At 43.0% G+C, this 15,177-nt stretch overlaps 2 protein-coding genes across 3 annotated transcripts in view; one reads left to right on the forward strand and one right to left on the reverse strand.

Annotated features, from left to right (window-relative positions):
- LOC112255684 (rho guanine nucleotide exchange factor 6-like) overlaps window positions 1–9,850 on the forward strand; it is a 29,110-nt gene extending 19,260 nt beyond the window's left edge. Inside the window, exons 13-22 of one of the 2 annotated variants that reach the window (XM_042325728.1) lie at window positions 764–850; window positions 932–1,013; window positions 1,789–1,904; window positions 2,169–2,333; window positions 3,290–3,310; window positions 4,290–4,383; window positions 5,249–5,335; window positions 5,751–5,850; window positions 6,990–7,044; window positions 7,218–9,850. In XM_042325728.1, the coding sequence (XP_042181662.1) occupies window positions 764–850; window positions 932–1,013; window positions 1,789–1,904; window positions 2,169–2,333; window positions 3,290–3,310; window positions 4,290–4,383; window positions 5,249–5,335; window positions 5,751–5,850; window positions 6,990–7,044; window positions 7,218–7,340 (930 nt within the window). In that variant the 3' untranslated portion in view covers window positions 7,341–9,850. The remainder of the gene's footprint in view (window positions 1–763; window positions 851–931; window positions 1,014–1,788; window positions 1,905–2,168; window positions 2,334–3,289; window positions 3,311–4,289; window positions 4,384–5,248; window positions 5,336–5,750; window positions 5,851–6,989; window positions 7,045–7,217) is intronic. The other variant, XM_042325729.1, reaches the window with a different exon arrangement.
- Window positions 9,851–11,058: 1,208 nt separating this feature from the next.
- LOC112257086 (CD40 ligand-like) lies at window positions 11,059–14,563 on the reverse strand. The gene is made up of 5 exons (XM_024430660.2): window positions 14,124–14,563; window positions 13,246–13,380; window positions 13,102–13,123; window positions 12,167–12,253; window positions 11,059–11,773 (listed from the first exon to the last, which is right to left on the reverse strand). Exons 1-5 carry the CDS (start codon window positions 14,304–14,306, stop codon window positions 11,406–11,408), a joined length of 795 nt encoding a protein of 264 aa, XP_024286428.1. The 5' UTR covers window positions 14,307–14,563; the 3' UTR covers window positions 11,059–11,405.
- Window positions 14,564–15,177: the final 614 nt, after the last annotated feature.

Here is a 15,177-nt window from a genome sequence, read left to right on the forward strand (position 1 = left end):
GTCACAGATAAGATTGTTTCCGTCGAACACATTCTGGAGATCAAATTGTATTAGTCACATGCGCCGAATACAACCAGTTAGTTGAGGTAGTATGTCCATGTAGGTATAGTTAATTAAAGTGACTATGCATAGATGACAACAGAGAGTGGCAGTGATGTGGAGGGGGGGGGGGGACTTTGCGCTCCGGTACCGCTTGCCGTGCAGTAGCAGAGAACAGTCTATGACTGAGGTGGCTGGAGTCTTTGACAATTTTTAGGGCCTTTCTCTGACACCGCCTGGTATAGAGGTCCTGGATGGCAGGAAGATTGGCTCCAGTGATGTACTGGGCCGTTCGCACTGCCCTCTGTAGTCCTATAGATGAGTCCTATATGCTGATTGCCACCCCCTCTCATACGTTATGCCTATGTTAATTTCATTATGAATCAGAAACCCCAGACTGGCCATATATAGAGTGGAAAGCCAGTCCCCCTCCCCCGTAGTGTGGTTTCTGTGTAGGGGTCGACTATGAGGAGCTGAAAGCTGAGAGGAATAAATATCTGGCTGTGTTTTGGTTTGAAGCACCACCTGACGCCAATCTAACATCTTTCAAACCTATTCCCTGTTTTCTTTACTTTTTAACTCAAATCAAAAGTATTCGTCATGTACATAGTTTACATCAGGGATAAAAGGTGCACCGAAATGCTTATGGGCTATCGCCCTCACCTGTGTCCGTGGGTGTCGTTGTGTGATTGACTCTGTGGCGCTGCTTGTGTGTTCCCCATAGGAGAAGGAGGAGCGCTACCTCATGATGTTTCCCGGTGTGCTGGTCCTGCTGTCTGCTAGTCCGCGCATGAGCGGCTTCATATACCAGGTAAACTAATGCGTCCCAAGTATTGCACTCAATCTGGGGAAGTGTGTCAACCCCCCTCTTCTCTCTCTGTCGTTCCCCCAGGGAAGGCTGCCGCTGACAGGCTCCACAGTCTCCAGGCAGACGGAGGACACGGAGAACGGCCACTACACCTTTGAGATCACAGGTACCGTAGGTTAGCGAGGGAGCCTTGAGTCATTTAGCAGACGCTCTTATCCAGAGCGACTAACAGTAATGGGTGCATACATTTTCATACGCTTTGGTGTGGTCTGCAGTTCCATCAAGTAGATTAGTTCTAGTGAGTTTGCAATCCGTGCCAAGGATTGGGTTTCCTGTGAAAGGCCTATATCTTAACACACTGGTCCATTACGCTCTACACGTCAGTGGGTCGAAGGTCAGTAATGCAGTTGCGCCTCATTTTTAGCGAATGAATGGAGGATTTCTTACTTAACATCCCTCTGATAGAGCAGCTTCCTATTATATTATGTCATTCTCATTCCAATCCCTTCTGTACAAACGGTGTAAAAACCTTGATTCGTCTCGGTTTTAATGATGCAGTGACTCATAACATTCACTGAGGGAAAGGGAAACGATGCTACATCAATGAGTTACGTGAAATTATCCGTCATAGCGTTAATGCAATGCTTTCATTAACATGCCAGGGCTGCAGGGAGAACCACTCCTCCTAGTTGTCTTGTTTACTTGCCGCAGGAAACAGGATTGGCTAACGGTTTATTTTTAAAAACCATGACACCATAATCCAGTTTTTCATCCAGTCGCGACTCGCCAGCTGTCATGGTGGACGGTTATGATCCAGGTGCCCTATATGTGGGCGTTACGAAACGCCTTGCAAACAGTTTTACCCACCCCTAACTCTAGGTAACCCAGCCTGAAACTTCCCTGCAAAGTGCAACCCACTGAAGTGTGTGTGTGTGTTGCAGGAAGCACAATGGATCGCATCACAGTGTTCTGCAGTAACCCCCAGGAGCTGCAGGAGTGGCTGGACCATCTCCATGCCTACAGCGAAGGAGCCAGCCCCGTGGGCACCATTATCAAGGTAAAGACATGGGCACACTGTCCATGATTTCTTTCTGAAAAGATGCAGAAAGTGGCGTTGCGTAGAGAATGTTCGTTAAACAAGATGGCTGTGCTGTATTTCCCTCTGGACTTAGTATCATAGTATGAGAACATCTACACCACTTCATGTATCCAGAACTCGCATTGCGCTGAACCATTTCAACATCCACTGTACTTCACACATGGCTGGCACTTGCATTCAACTTGCATTGAACCTCACACATCCCATCTCTCTGACTGAAAGCCGGTCAGTATGGTGGGCACCCCCACTCACCTGCCCAGCTTCAGCACCCCCAGCCAGGCCAACCGGGGACCCCTGGAGCCCCCCAAGACCACCAAGCCCTGGTCTCTGAGCTGCCTGCGCCCCGCCCCACCCCTCAAGCCCTCCGCTGCACTGGGCTACAAGGAGGTAGGCCAACCCAGACCTACAGAATATCCATCTATCTCTTTGTTCTTCAGTCTTGATACCCGAGAGCTGCAGTGTGAGCAGGGTTTTGTTCCAGCCCAGCATTAACCCTCTAGAGTCTGGAGCTATTCAGGTTCTTGATGAATAGCTGATGACTTGAATCAGGATATAGTGCTGGGTTAGGACAAAAGCCTGCACACACTAAGTTTATTCGGAGCCTGGGGTAAAGAGCACTGCTTTAAGTCTTTTACGGTAACATGAGTTTAACGGGTCCATGGAAAAACCCTGTCAGATATAGCTGTTTGTGTGGGCAGAGCTCTTACCAGATGAGTAGGCAAACAGGGGTCCCAGATTCTATATAGAAACAGTGTATAGACAAGGTGAGGGGGTTGTGTTGGTGATAAGTAACTACATTAATTCCAGTACAGACTTGTCTTTTGAATGGCGCTTGTCTGGCTGTCAGGTTGACCTGGTGGTGGGCTGCACCAGCTGCTACTCCACAGGGTCTGGAAGTGGTCAGTGTGCGGTGAGGTCGAGCTCGGTCACTGACCGTTTATATTGCCAGAATAATCCTCTTAAAAATGGTTATCGTTTTGCAGATTCCTGTGATCCATGAAAACGTTGACAAAAAGACGTTACGTACAATGACATAGGTTGAAAATAGGTCATTTGTGGTGAGATTTCACGATATTCTAAAGCTAGAGTGCAGCATTATCCACTATGCTCTATGCCCTCAGGGTTAAAGCAGCTATTAGCTGCATCTCCCCTTCCCCTCTCTTTTTCTCTGTGGAATCATCACTCTGTTGGCTTCATACTGCAGGATGAGGGGGGGTACTGACATTTTCACCGTTCACCCTCTTCTAATTTCTCCCACTTTTTTTTTCTTCTCATGCATCTCTCTATATCTCTATATCTCTATCTCTCTCTCTCTCTCTCTCTCTCCATACTGGCTGCTGTAGAGGATGTCTTCTATCTTGAAGGTGAGGCTAGATCTATCGCTCTCCCTCTGTGTGGATGTGTGCGTCCATGTGCTGAAGTGGCATGTCATTGCTCTGTTTGCCTCTTCCTCTGCTGTAAGCTGTTGGTTTCCTGTGTTCTCTGCTGCCTTGTCTGTCTTTTATCCCCGTACTCACCAAGAGCCTCTGGCAGACGTTCTGTTTTCTAGGTAACACAAAGCTATTTCTAGGTAACGGATACAAGTAGAATTTGATGCAGAAACACTCATCCCCCCCCCACCCCACCCACACTTTTTATAAAGAATCAATCATCCCGCTTTTTAATAGGTCTGTTAGGGAGCTTTATTGAGATGGACACATTGTGCATAAATGTGTGTGTGTGTGTGTGTGTGTGTGTGCTTTACTTTCAACGAAGCTGCTTCTTGTTGCACCTTGACTAGCATATGATCAAATAAGAAAGAATGGCAGTTTACAGGTTAGAAAATGGGAGGGGTTACATAAGAGGGTTTTAAAATGGTTCGTTAATGGTCAAGGTGATTCATTATAGCAGACGTGATGACATAGGCCACACAGTTAGAACCAAGTGTGTGACATGGCTGTGCTAAAAACTAAATGTGTTCATTAATGACTCGGAGGTGACAATTTTTGTTTCTAAAAGTAAACTGTTAAAAATAATACCAGGGTTGTGTTCATTAGGCACCAAATGGAAGAAACCTGACTAAAACGAGGAGGGGCTACTTAAATTGTCATTTTATTTTCCTGTTGCGTGCCCTAATGAACATGACCCAGGTTTCTCTGGTTACTGCTGTCCCATGCTTGTGGAACTTCGAAGACTTTGTCACCGTGTATGTTTTCGTCTATGGAGGCAATGTGTGTGTGTGTGTGTTACTGTAGGCTTGCATTTACTGTGATGTTTTTCCCCCTGGCTTGAAGGTGTGTGTCACTGTGTTGGCTATGACTCTGTGTACCATACCCTCCTAACAGTTCTCTGTCACTCCTACAGGACTCCAGTAAGAGCTCTGGGCCCATTAAGAATTTCTTCCCAAAACGCAGAGCAGAAAGGAAACATTCCGACGAGGAGTTCCTCTTACGGAAAAGTAGGTTTGATCATTCCACGCTAGGAAATGAAACCATAAATGTGTTGCCACCAAGGAAAGCACCGATTCACACTCTGCGTGGCAAAATACAGTCGCTGCCTAACCAATGAACTAATTTCTCTCACTGTGAATCGACACTCCAGTGTAATTCACTGCACGTAACTCAAAACGCATGTCTCACGTGATTTATAGTACCTCATCACTAGTTGAGACATCCAGCTCCTAGTAACTGTCCAGTAAAATCTTACTTTTAAAAGTTCACAGTCCGTTAACTCATACCTAAATAATGTTGTTGACTCATCCTATACTCATATTTGTGGCCAAAGTGTAAATAAAATAAAAACACGTGGGAAAGAAATTCAACTCAAACAGACTGTTTAAAAATGCTTGCTGTTTCCTCATTAAATGTGATGTCAAGTTGGCTGAGCTGGCCAATCAGCTTTTTACTTGCCATTTAATGTTTTTAATGATGGTATACACCCACACTCTTCTGTTGTAGCCCTTACCATTCAAACACAGAACAGCTGCTTTTTAACATACTTAATTACCATTTATTGGAAGGGAAACTATTTCACTCAATGTAATTAATTATCGGTCATATTTCATAGAAATCTGGAAAAACTAGACACTTTAAATTAACTAACTGGAACAATGAGAGGGAAACTGACCATCTGTAGCAGACACACAGACAGTTACTATAGAAATGAAGCAGCTAAATCAGTTGTTTCTGTCTGTCTGTCTGTCTGGTCTGGTCTGGTCTGGTCTGGTCTGGTCTGTGTCAGTTGAATGTTGGAATTTAAAGTCAGTCTTTGTGTTTCAGAAGGCTCCTGACTCCCAGTTTCCCTTGTGTGCCTTTGATTGACAGGTACAGCTGCTCTGGAGGAGGATGCCCAGATTCTGAAAGTGATCGAGGCCTACTGCACAGGGGCCAGCCAGCATCAGGCCAGCACAGGTGAGCTGAAGAGAGTGTCTGTCTGTGGGCACGCGCACTTGTATGCATCTGTGTGTGAGGGATTATTTTCAACCTGTCATAAATGTAACTGTGTGTGTGTTATACACACACTGGCCACCCCTCATAAGGACTGGCCACCCCTCATAGCCTGGTTCCGCTCTAGGTTTCTTCCTAGGTTTTGGCCTTTCTAGGGAGTTTTTCCCAGCCACCGTGCTTCTACACCTGCATTGCTTGCTGTTTGGGGTTTTAGGCTGGGTTTCTGTACAGCACAGAAATACATTTGATTTGATTTATACAGACAAATCATTTATTTCAACAGGTCCAAGGTGTGTGTGTGTGTCACACCTTTTAATGGCCCATAGATAGGCATGGTAATGACTCAGACTTACATGTGTGTTATTGTGTCTTTCTGCAGCGGTGAGGAAAATGTGTGTCCCTCAGGTCCTGCTGCCTGAGGAAGAGAAGATCATGGTGGAGGAGATGAAGAACAACGGTCAGACAAGCATAGAGGAAAAGTAAGATGGCCATCACTCAGGAGAATAGATGTGTATTAAACCATTACAACACTGTGCGTTAGGGCGGTATACTGTCAGAATGGAGAAAGACTCATTTGAAATCACTTATTTGTTGCCCCCTAAGATCATGAACTACTCAAAGTATATTTTATAACTTTTTTATTATTAAAAACATAAAATACCGTCAAAAATGTGAAACATATGATATTTTGGCCAGATTGCCCAAAAAGGCACTTGCACATCTGAGCTGTTTTTGTTGCAGGTGCCTGGTAATAGTTGAATAAAATAAGAAACCCGCACACTGCTCTTGATAGTGTCACTGCTCTTGATAGTGTCACTGCTCTTGATAGTGTCACTGCTCTTGATAGTGTCACTGCTCTTGATAGTGTCACCGCTCTTTAATAAGCTTAAGTATCGGACACACTGCCTTCGCACCATTATGTAGACATAGCTCCACCCACATCCGTTCCACGCGTCGAATGGGGTTGGAGTCAAGAGAACCAATAAGTGCTACCAAATATAACAATGTGCATTTCATAAATATTTGAAATAGTGTGTACGTTAAACGTATTAAACACAATGAGGACATCGAGCTACCAAGCAAGTTTTCATAAATCATCAGGTACAGCGCAAGAAAAACGTCAGAGTAAACTGAAAGGGGGGCATAATTCATGTTCACATTTTACAACTTAACATACATAGGCATTTCATCATTATGACCTCTAGGAAATATTGTATGGAGGGTGAAAATCCGAAAACATTCTCTTTTACTCAGAGTATTATGTATATCACCTGGCCATATCGCCCAGCCCTACTGTGTATGTACATGGGTCTGCCGTTAGTTTTGTTTAGGTGGTCGTTTCAACACATCTAATACGATGCTTCTTCAAATCTGTGGTATTTATTCATCCAGTTAAAATTAAGAAATGTGTTTCTTTACATAATAACGTTACGGTATTAGCAAGTGGTAGTTTTGCCTTGAACATTGAGAAGCAAGAAATTGCCTCGTCAATATTTGTGAAATTATGTTCGACTGCCTGGAGCACTCAAATTCCAAAGCCTTTGTCAAAGAACATAATGTGACATTAAAATATGCTGCTGTCCCACTTTCTGATAACCTTTTGTTTCTGCACTGGCAGGAGTCTGGTTGATGCAGTATATGCTTTAAAGGATGAGGTCCATGAATTAAAGAAGGTAAAACAAGAATTGTTCATCTAATGGTCACTCTGACAAAGGTAAAGGCTGACAAGCCAGTTTTGCTAAGTCGTGTTGGTGTAGTGGGTAATTGTGGTTTGTGTGGGTTCATACTTGTAGGTGTGTTCTCACATCTGTGCTGTGTAATATTTAACTTGTATGGGTCTTGTCAGGAGAACAAGTGGATGAAGCAATGTATGGAGGAGGAGCAGAAGTCTCGTAAGGAGCTGGAGAGAGTGGTCAGGAAGCTGGCCAAGCAGAAGAACGACTGTGCTTGGGAGGATGGAGGGCACTGAACAACTCCCCATACCTACCCAACTACCTACCTACATAGCCCCTGTGTGTGTGTGTGTGTGTGTGTGTGTGTGTGTGTGTGTGTGTGTGTGTGCGACTGCCTTCAATCCCTACAACACAGAAGGGTTGGATTCATGCATCTGGACAATGGTTAGAGCAACTCTCTGGTCTGATGCTTGGGTGGGGATAACCAGAAGCAAATATTCTGATTGGTTGCCTCCCGTCTACTGGCACTGGTCAACTCTGATGGAGCCATTTTGGACAAAGGAGAAATAACTGCTGCTCTAATTGTCACCAGCTGCATCGCCACTGGACTATTGGGTCTACATTTTCAATAGAACATCTAATGGGAACGAGAAGCCATCTTTCGGTTCAATGGGGTGTTCTCTTGCATGTACTTGTTTCTGCAGGAGAGCGACTCCCTCTGCCATAACTAGGGCTCATCTGGCCCACTCTACGTCTGTTACAGCACTGTTTCTTTATTTTGGTGTTGAGGACACCCCTTGCAGCCTTGTCGGGAAAGAGTGAGGCTTGTATCGAGCTTTATTGAACATCATTGGCATTTTGAGATTGCACGTTCTAGACGTGAGACTCTGCATCTCCAAGCTGTTTCATAGTCCTCAGAGCTTTAGCTTTTCATTTCAGATGGGTGAGACCTATCCATGGACTATCAAACAGTCCTCTAGCTCATGGTAAGTGGATTTCAATACCGCTCATATCCAAGCTGGTATTAATATTAATGAATAATGTCCTTGACTGTGTTTCTTACAATCTGCGCGGATGTACAGTATTTTTAAGATATTGTCACACATTAGATGTGACGATCAATATATAGGCCAAAGCTTTCAGGGATATAGATATATAACAAATAGAACACCCGTATATGGTGTATTGCGTATAAAATAGACATGTAAAGATGACAACAGTGTGGCCTATACTTTCTTACCGAAACGATATAACAATTAAATACATGTACTAATAATACATAGCTTTGCTTTATTCGGGAGTTAAAGAATATATATATTGCTTATTTATTTTCCATGAAAACATTTCATTATGTAGGTAGAGATGTGTGTATTGTATGTAGGTTATATGGTACTGGGAACCCACTTGGGGCGGTCTCTGGGTTTCTGCCTTAAACCAACCTGCACTGCAGAAACCACCTCTACAGAATGATCACCTAAGGAAAACATGTTTTTAAGTGATCTTTATTTATTTGGCATTGTCCATTGGGGAAGACAAAACACAACCCATTTTGATTTTAAGAATTTGGTACCACAGGAACAATGTTATTTGTACTTCGTAAACTGTGTCCCACAATGTGAGTTAGGGTTACATTCCAAGGAAGTCTCATTGCATCAGTGTCCTCCGCCCGTTTTCACAGAGCGTCTGAGCTGGACTGCTGTTCTAGGATCAGGACCCTCCGGTCCATTTTTATCTTAACTAATTATGGTCTAAAAGGGAGCAAAGATGATTCTTTTCTTGGACGGTTTGTACATTTCGTCCCTGGTCTGTCGTTCTTATGCTTCTTTCTGGTGAGTTAATGCAGATGGAGATATGTCCCCACTTTGATTGTGTTGATGGAGAGTGTAAAGTATGAGTAGTGGGATCAAGGGCCTCCTGATCACAGTGGATTAAGTTATGAGGTACAGAGGAAGTGGCAGGGATTTACAGGCACAGGTTTTCTGTCATGTTTCGCATTTCAATGGGACTGATGGCACTGTTTAGATGGGGACAGGTAAGGGTCGTGTGACGATTCAATGTGGAACCGGGCTTTGATAACTTATGTCAAGGCCTTCGGGGAAAGATTATTCAGTTGAATCACAGCACTTCCTCCCAGGATGACGTGCAGCGCGTGCACTGTAGAACCTGATGTCAACCTCATACTGCAGAGTGACCATAGGAACTTCATGAGAATGCAATGTGACCACTTCAGTAGGACTGTTTTCACCTGAGTGTCACTCTGAGACAGTCAGTTGGGCAGTAGACCAGATTGTATAAAGAGACATATCTCTGTTAATGTACAGTGATGATGACTCATTCACCCACTTAACCAAAATGGGCCTATTGCCTTGTCCCTGTTTCCTGGCCACTGTGTTCTCTGTAGTCCTGCTGTATAGCAGCATACTCTTACAAGCTGTTGTGTTCAGGTCCCACGGTCTGTCAGGTCAGCTCCACATGTTTTGTCACCTGTACAAATGTCCTTCAGTATCATTTGTTTATGTTTTATTGCTGAGATTATTTTTAACATCAATATTTTTATCAATGCATTTTATTTTCTTCATAAAGTGTCTTAAACTTTTCAATGTCTGGTAGCCTAAGTGAGCACTTAGACTGTTCCATCCTGCTCATGACGACTTGTGTCGGCAGACCACTCCACGTGTATCATTTGAAAAAGTGGTTTGATGCCAAAACTCTAACTCTATTGTAAAGGCATTTTGTTTCTTCTTTGAGTTGCGGCACACTTTCATGTTTTCAGTATGGCCATTCTTTTAATAAAAATCCAACTTGATCCGCTGTTATTCATCTGTTTTTCATTCATGCTGGAAAAGTCCATTGGTAAACCTCGTTCCACCCTGTTTTCCACTTCTGGGTGATTGCACAGGTACATAGAACACGCTACAGTGACTAGCGTATGTTGAGAGAGACCCATGACAGGATGGAATGACTGAGTAAAGATGACATCCTGTGAAAGCCACTTCTCCTCTCTTCATCTCCTGACAGGGTACGCTGCACCTCTGCTCTGTAGACTTGTTCTTTCCATGCTGCTCAACGACTCCCTCTACCCCTGCAGTGGAATGGTCTATGTGACGGCAGGGCTGTGTGGAGTTTGTTGCCATACGTTCGTGCTGTTTTTATAAACCCAATTAGCCATGGAAAATATCCCTGAAATCCCAATCGAAACCTGGAAGCCAGTTTCACTGCTCTTTAATTCTTCCCCTCGAAATCAGGACTGATTTAGACCTGGGACAAGATGGTGCAATTAATTATCAGGTAGAACAGAAAGACAGCACTACTCCGGACCTCGTGGGGCAGCGTTTCCCAAACAGGGTCCTGGGGTCCCCAAGGGGAGCATGTTTTGGTTAGCACTACACATCTGATTTAAAATAATCAACTCATCATCAAGCTTTAATTATTTGTTATAATTAATCGGCTGTGTAATGCTACAGACAAAAATAAAACGTTTACCCCTTTGGGTCCCCAGGACCGAGTTTGGGAAGCGGTGTCATAGGGTAAAATTTGAATACCCCTGGAGTAGATGTTACTACAGTAGACAAAATGGCTTACAGTCTGTGCCCTGTGTGAAGACCTCATATTGCTGTCACAGCACCCTCATGAAAAGCACTGATTTTCATTAGACCTGTCTGGTTTTGCTGCACAGATCTTTTTGCTCTGGTGCTAATTCTAGAGGTTACTGCAGCGTTTGTTGTGAAGGGATGCAACATTGCAACAGAAGGTTTGTGTGAGACACTTATTTTTTTTTCAACTTGGTTCCATAAGCATAAAGTACATGACATTTGTTTGTGGTGATGAGTCAAACAACAAACCATTTTAGTTTGATAATTATGCTTAGCAACCCACGAAATTGCGCGGGGGGGGGGGCCTTGTGGAAATAAAGGTTTCACGGGTTGCATCAGTTCCAAGCACCGAGACGATACTGTATGCGATAAACCAATTGGAAACCTACCATAGAGAGATGGTTATTTTTCATTTAAATAATCAAGCACATTTTTTATTAAAATATAATAATTTATTAACTATACAGACACCATCCGTCACAATAAATACACAGTCATTGCCATATTCTTAGAAATTAATATTAATATCTAACATTGTGGGGGCAGGGAGAGCAGGTTATCCAATCAACAGCAATAAGTTCCAGGGATTCCTTTCACCGAGGCCTTTTTAGAAAGATGTTCAAATTGGTGTAGTCCATGAGCAGATCTGTTATCAGTCCTGTACCAAATCCAACAGCACGCAGGGCCTTGATTCCACCCATCACTCCAATACAGTAATAATCCAAAGTAATACAGTCCATCCTCTCCATACTATAGGCAAAGTCTAGCCTACAGCTTAAATAATCCAAAGGTGGTCGTCCCCTCCTCATAGTTGACCAGGCTGGGGTCCGTCACCCACACAGAGATCTGGTCTTCAGGCTCCAGACTGAACACTCCTCCCTGGAAGGCTGTACACACGTCTGTCCGGTTCTGGTCCCCCAGGCTGCAGTAGGCTGTCATCAGGTTCTTCTCCTTTCCTGTCTCCCCCTTCCTCAGCTTCACCCGGCTCGCCAGAGGGGTTTTGGGGTGCCATTTGGAGAAGGCCACCTGGGAGTAAATGTCGTAGTCTCCAGGCTGCAGAACCTTCAACCAGCTGGACTTGAAGTACTGGACGTTCCTCAGCACTGAGTGGCCTATGTTCCACTCCAGATACTTCGCTGTTCAACCAAACAATTTATATTTTAAGTATTTGCATTTATTCTGGATCCCCATTAGCTTCTGCCAAAGCAGCAGCAGCTACTCTTCCCGGGGTCCAGCAACACTAAGGAAATGTACCTATAGCTCAAACGTTACACTTCACAACACATTATTACACACTACTACAACATATCTACAGTACAAAATCGATGTGTGTGTGTCTTCGCTGTCGGCGCTGTTCCATAAGGTGTCGTTTTTTTGTTTGAATCAGATTTTACTGCTTACATTAGTTAAGAGTTCCATGTAGTCATGGCTCTATGTAGTACCTCATACTGACACTCTTTTCTTGAATTGAGGCTACAATTTCATAGGAAAAAGACAAACCAAAATTGTTTGTGATAAGTAACTCTTACATGAAGGGAGTGCACCAACGACAGGTTGCTTGACTATCATGCGTGCCATGGCTCCATACGAGGGCACACCCCCAGTGCGTTTGACAGCTGAAACGGAGAACAGTCAGTCAGTCTTCACCCTCTCAGAATAGGAGATCCTCTGCTGACAGAGTGGCAAGTAAAGCAGATGAAGTAAAGAAACACAAAGAGCTCGGTGACATGTTGTTTTGGCTCTTTACTCCAGATACATTCACTATGAGGTTAAAGTGCAGACGGTCAGCTTTAATTTGAGGTTATGTTCATACATATCGGGTGAACTGTTGAGAAATGAATGAATTCAGTACAATTCAGTACATCAAGTTTGTGACACATTCCAATTCTCACCATTACAATGGCAGTGGAGGTTAGCATTGTTTTGTATTTTTTTTTGGGGGGGGGCATGATAATTATGTGTCTAACTTTCTCCCTCATCATTATCCACGATTAATTCAGGATTATCTGTAATCATGGCAGCATCCACATTAATGCAGAAGTGTTTAGAAACATATTCTGTTCTTATTTACAATAAAAGTAACACAATACATTATTTACCAGGAATTTTGATTGGGCACGGCGTAATCTGAAACACAACCAAAACAAACAGCAAATGCATCCTGCAAATGTGTCACAAGCTTGATGTAGTCATTGTGTGCTATGAATATGGGACCAAATACTTATTAAAGAGAATTAACATAAGAGAATTTGTCCCAATACCCTTGGTCCCCTAAAATGGGCGGACTATGTACAAAAGGTCTGTCCTCTCTAAACGGTTCACCCGATATGGATGAAAATACCCTCAAATTAAAGATGACAGTCTGTACTCCAAAGTGCTGGAGTACAGAGCCAAAACAACAACAAATGTGTCACTGTCCCAATACTTTTGGAGCTCACTGATGTAATGAAATATTTTAACATACCTTTTCCTTCAACTTGTGAGACCTTGATAGGAGAGAGAGCATAGCATTGCTTAATTATCTGTTAATACTGCATATTTCGTCTTCTCCAAATGTACTCCTAAAACCTCTGATATCTTCATTTGAGTCTCAGAAACCATAGCCTACCTTTTCCATTATGTTTTTGTATTTCTCCACAAGCTTCTCACAGTCGAGTACTGACTGGCTGTCTTTCTCACACTCCCCAAGTCTCCTCAGGACGATCATGTCATCCAGGTACTTGTGTTCAAAGTCCTCGTCATACTGAGCCCAAACAAAGCAGGAATTAATGTTAACCCTATATTTAATATCAGCACTGATTAAGGAGGATCACACGTGTCTTTCAAGTTCACATCAAGACAAGCGCATGAAGCATGTTAGGACTAAGCAGTTGTTTTGTATGTGCTGTTGCTAAATGCTTCTGTTGAATGTTTATTCTGATCATGGAAAATGTTCTCATGAACCTATTTTAATTGTTTTATAACGGAGGTTGTTTCCTGTGCTTGAAGAATAGTAGGCCTAGGTTGAAACTGAAATACTTTAGATGTTGAAAAGACGCCCTTACTCTGTAAACCACATTGCTCTTTGAAAATACACTATACTATGTCACGTATAGCCGACGGCAGTCAAATTCAAACAATATCTCGCTCTCTAGTAGCGTTCAGGAAAGATTTCAGCTATAAAATAATGAAACGGGTCACACTTGATTTGGATAGTCCGGATAGTTCGTCTGGAGATGCTCTACAGGTGGTCATACTTTCAACAAACTATCTGTTGATGAGCAACTGCTGGCTAAGGTTAGGTTTAGAATAAAGGTTAGGATAAGGACTAGTGTTCGTAGACAGTTAGTTGAAATGCTACTGAGAGTCTGTTGAGCATTCACAGATGGACTTATCCAATTAAAGTGTTACCAGAAACAGACTTGTATCCATGATCTATGATAGTTTTGAACGTGGCACTAAGAAACTAATAAATGTATAACCGTATCTAGAAAGGTGAGTTCTTACCTTGTTTTCCTTGTGGTACAGGTAGGTGAATCCCCCCAGTAGTAGCAGCATTTGGAGCACTATCATACCAATGAGGAACCCGAGGAGAGGTTTGTTGTGGCCCGCTCCTGGTGCTGACTTGACAGAGCCTAGCCGGGGGGGGATCGGTGGTGGAGGCAGGTTGGTCTGGTACATGTTGATCATGGTGGTGCAGAGAGATTTACTCTGGGGAGGTCTGGCTGCCTACACACACCATTCACTTCTGAATAGCTACTGTCAGTCGACTGTCACTAGCAAGTGTGTTCCTCTGAGGCTACTTCCCGGAAGCTCTCAACTTTTAGGTGTGTGCCTCTGAGTGCGTGTCTATGTGTGTGTGTGTGTGTGTACATTGTGTCTGAGATTGATTTGAATGCATCAACCTCTCTAAACAATCCAATTTTTACCTGTTGGCTTCTCCAGTCCACGTTTACCCAGGGACTGATTCCAAAAAGTTCCTTTCTTGAAGTGATTGGTGTGTGATATGATAGAGCATAGTAGAAATGCTAATGGAAATCACCTAAAGAATAGTTTGAATGTTGCACAATTAATGCATTTGCTGACCAAGGCTTTGTGGCTGAAATTTGTCCATCTGACAGAAAAAGATTCAACCAGAGTTACAGCACCTAGAGGTGCATCTATATATTTCTGTTTAGAGTTGGGCATGTTAGATTTTTCAATTTAATCAAACATTTTCATAGGTTTACAGTTGAAAGGATGTCGCCAAATATATATATTTTTACAGTTTCAGATCCCATCAAGGCCCTGATTGGTGAACCACTGATTAATTCACAGAACTTTGCCCGTTGTCAAGGTTAGAGACATCACACAAACAGTGCTTTTAATAAACACTGCTCAAAAAATAAAGGGAACACTAAAATAACACATCCTAGATCTGAATTAATGAAATATTCTTATTAAATAGTTTTTTCTTAACATAGTTGAATGTGCTGACAACAAAATCACACAAAAATGATCAATGGAAATCAAATTTATCAACCCATGGAGGTCTGGATTTGGAGTCACACTCAAAATGAAA

The sequence above is a fragment of the Oncorhynchus tshawytscha genome, linkage group LG08 (genome assembly GCF_018296145.1).
Source record: "Oncorhynchus tshawytscha isolate Ot180627B linkage group LG08, Otsh_v2.0, whole genome shotgun sequence".
NCBI classification, from domain to species: domain Eukaryota; kingdom Metazoa; phylum Chordata; class Actinopteri; order Salmoniformes; family Salmonidae; genus Oncorhynchus; species Oncorhynchus tshawytscha.

Coding starts and splice junctions, on each gene's coding strand:
- LOC112257086 (XM_024430660.2), bottom strand. CDS start 14,306: ATGATCAACATGTACCAGACCAACCTGCCTCCACCACCGATCCCCCCC. Junction 13,381..14,123: donor TGTACCACAAGGAAAACAAG/GTAAGAACTCAC, acceptor GTTTGGGCTCAG/TATGACGAGGACTTTGAACA. Junction 13,124..13,245: donor ACAAAAACATAATGGAAAAG/GTAGGCTATGGT, acceptor TCTCCTATCAAG/GTCTCACAAGTTGAAGGAAA.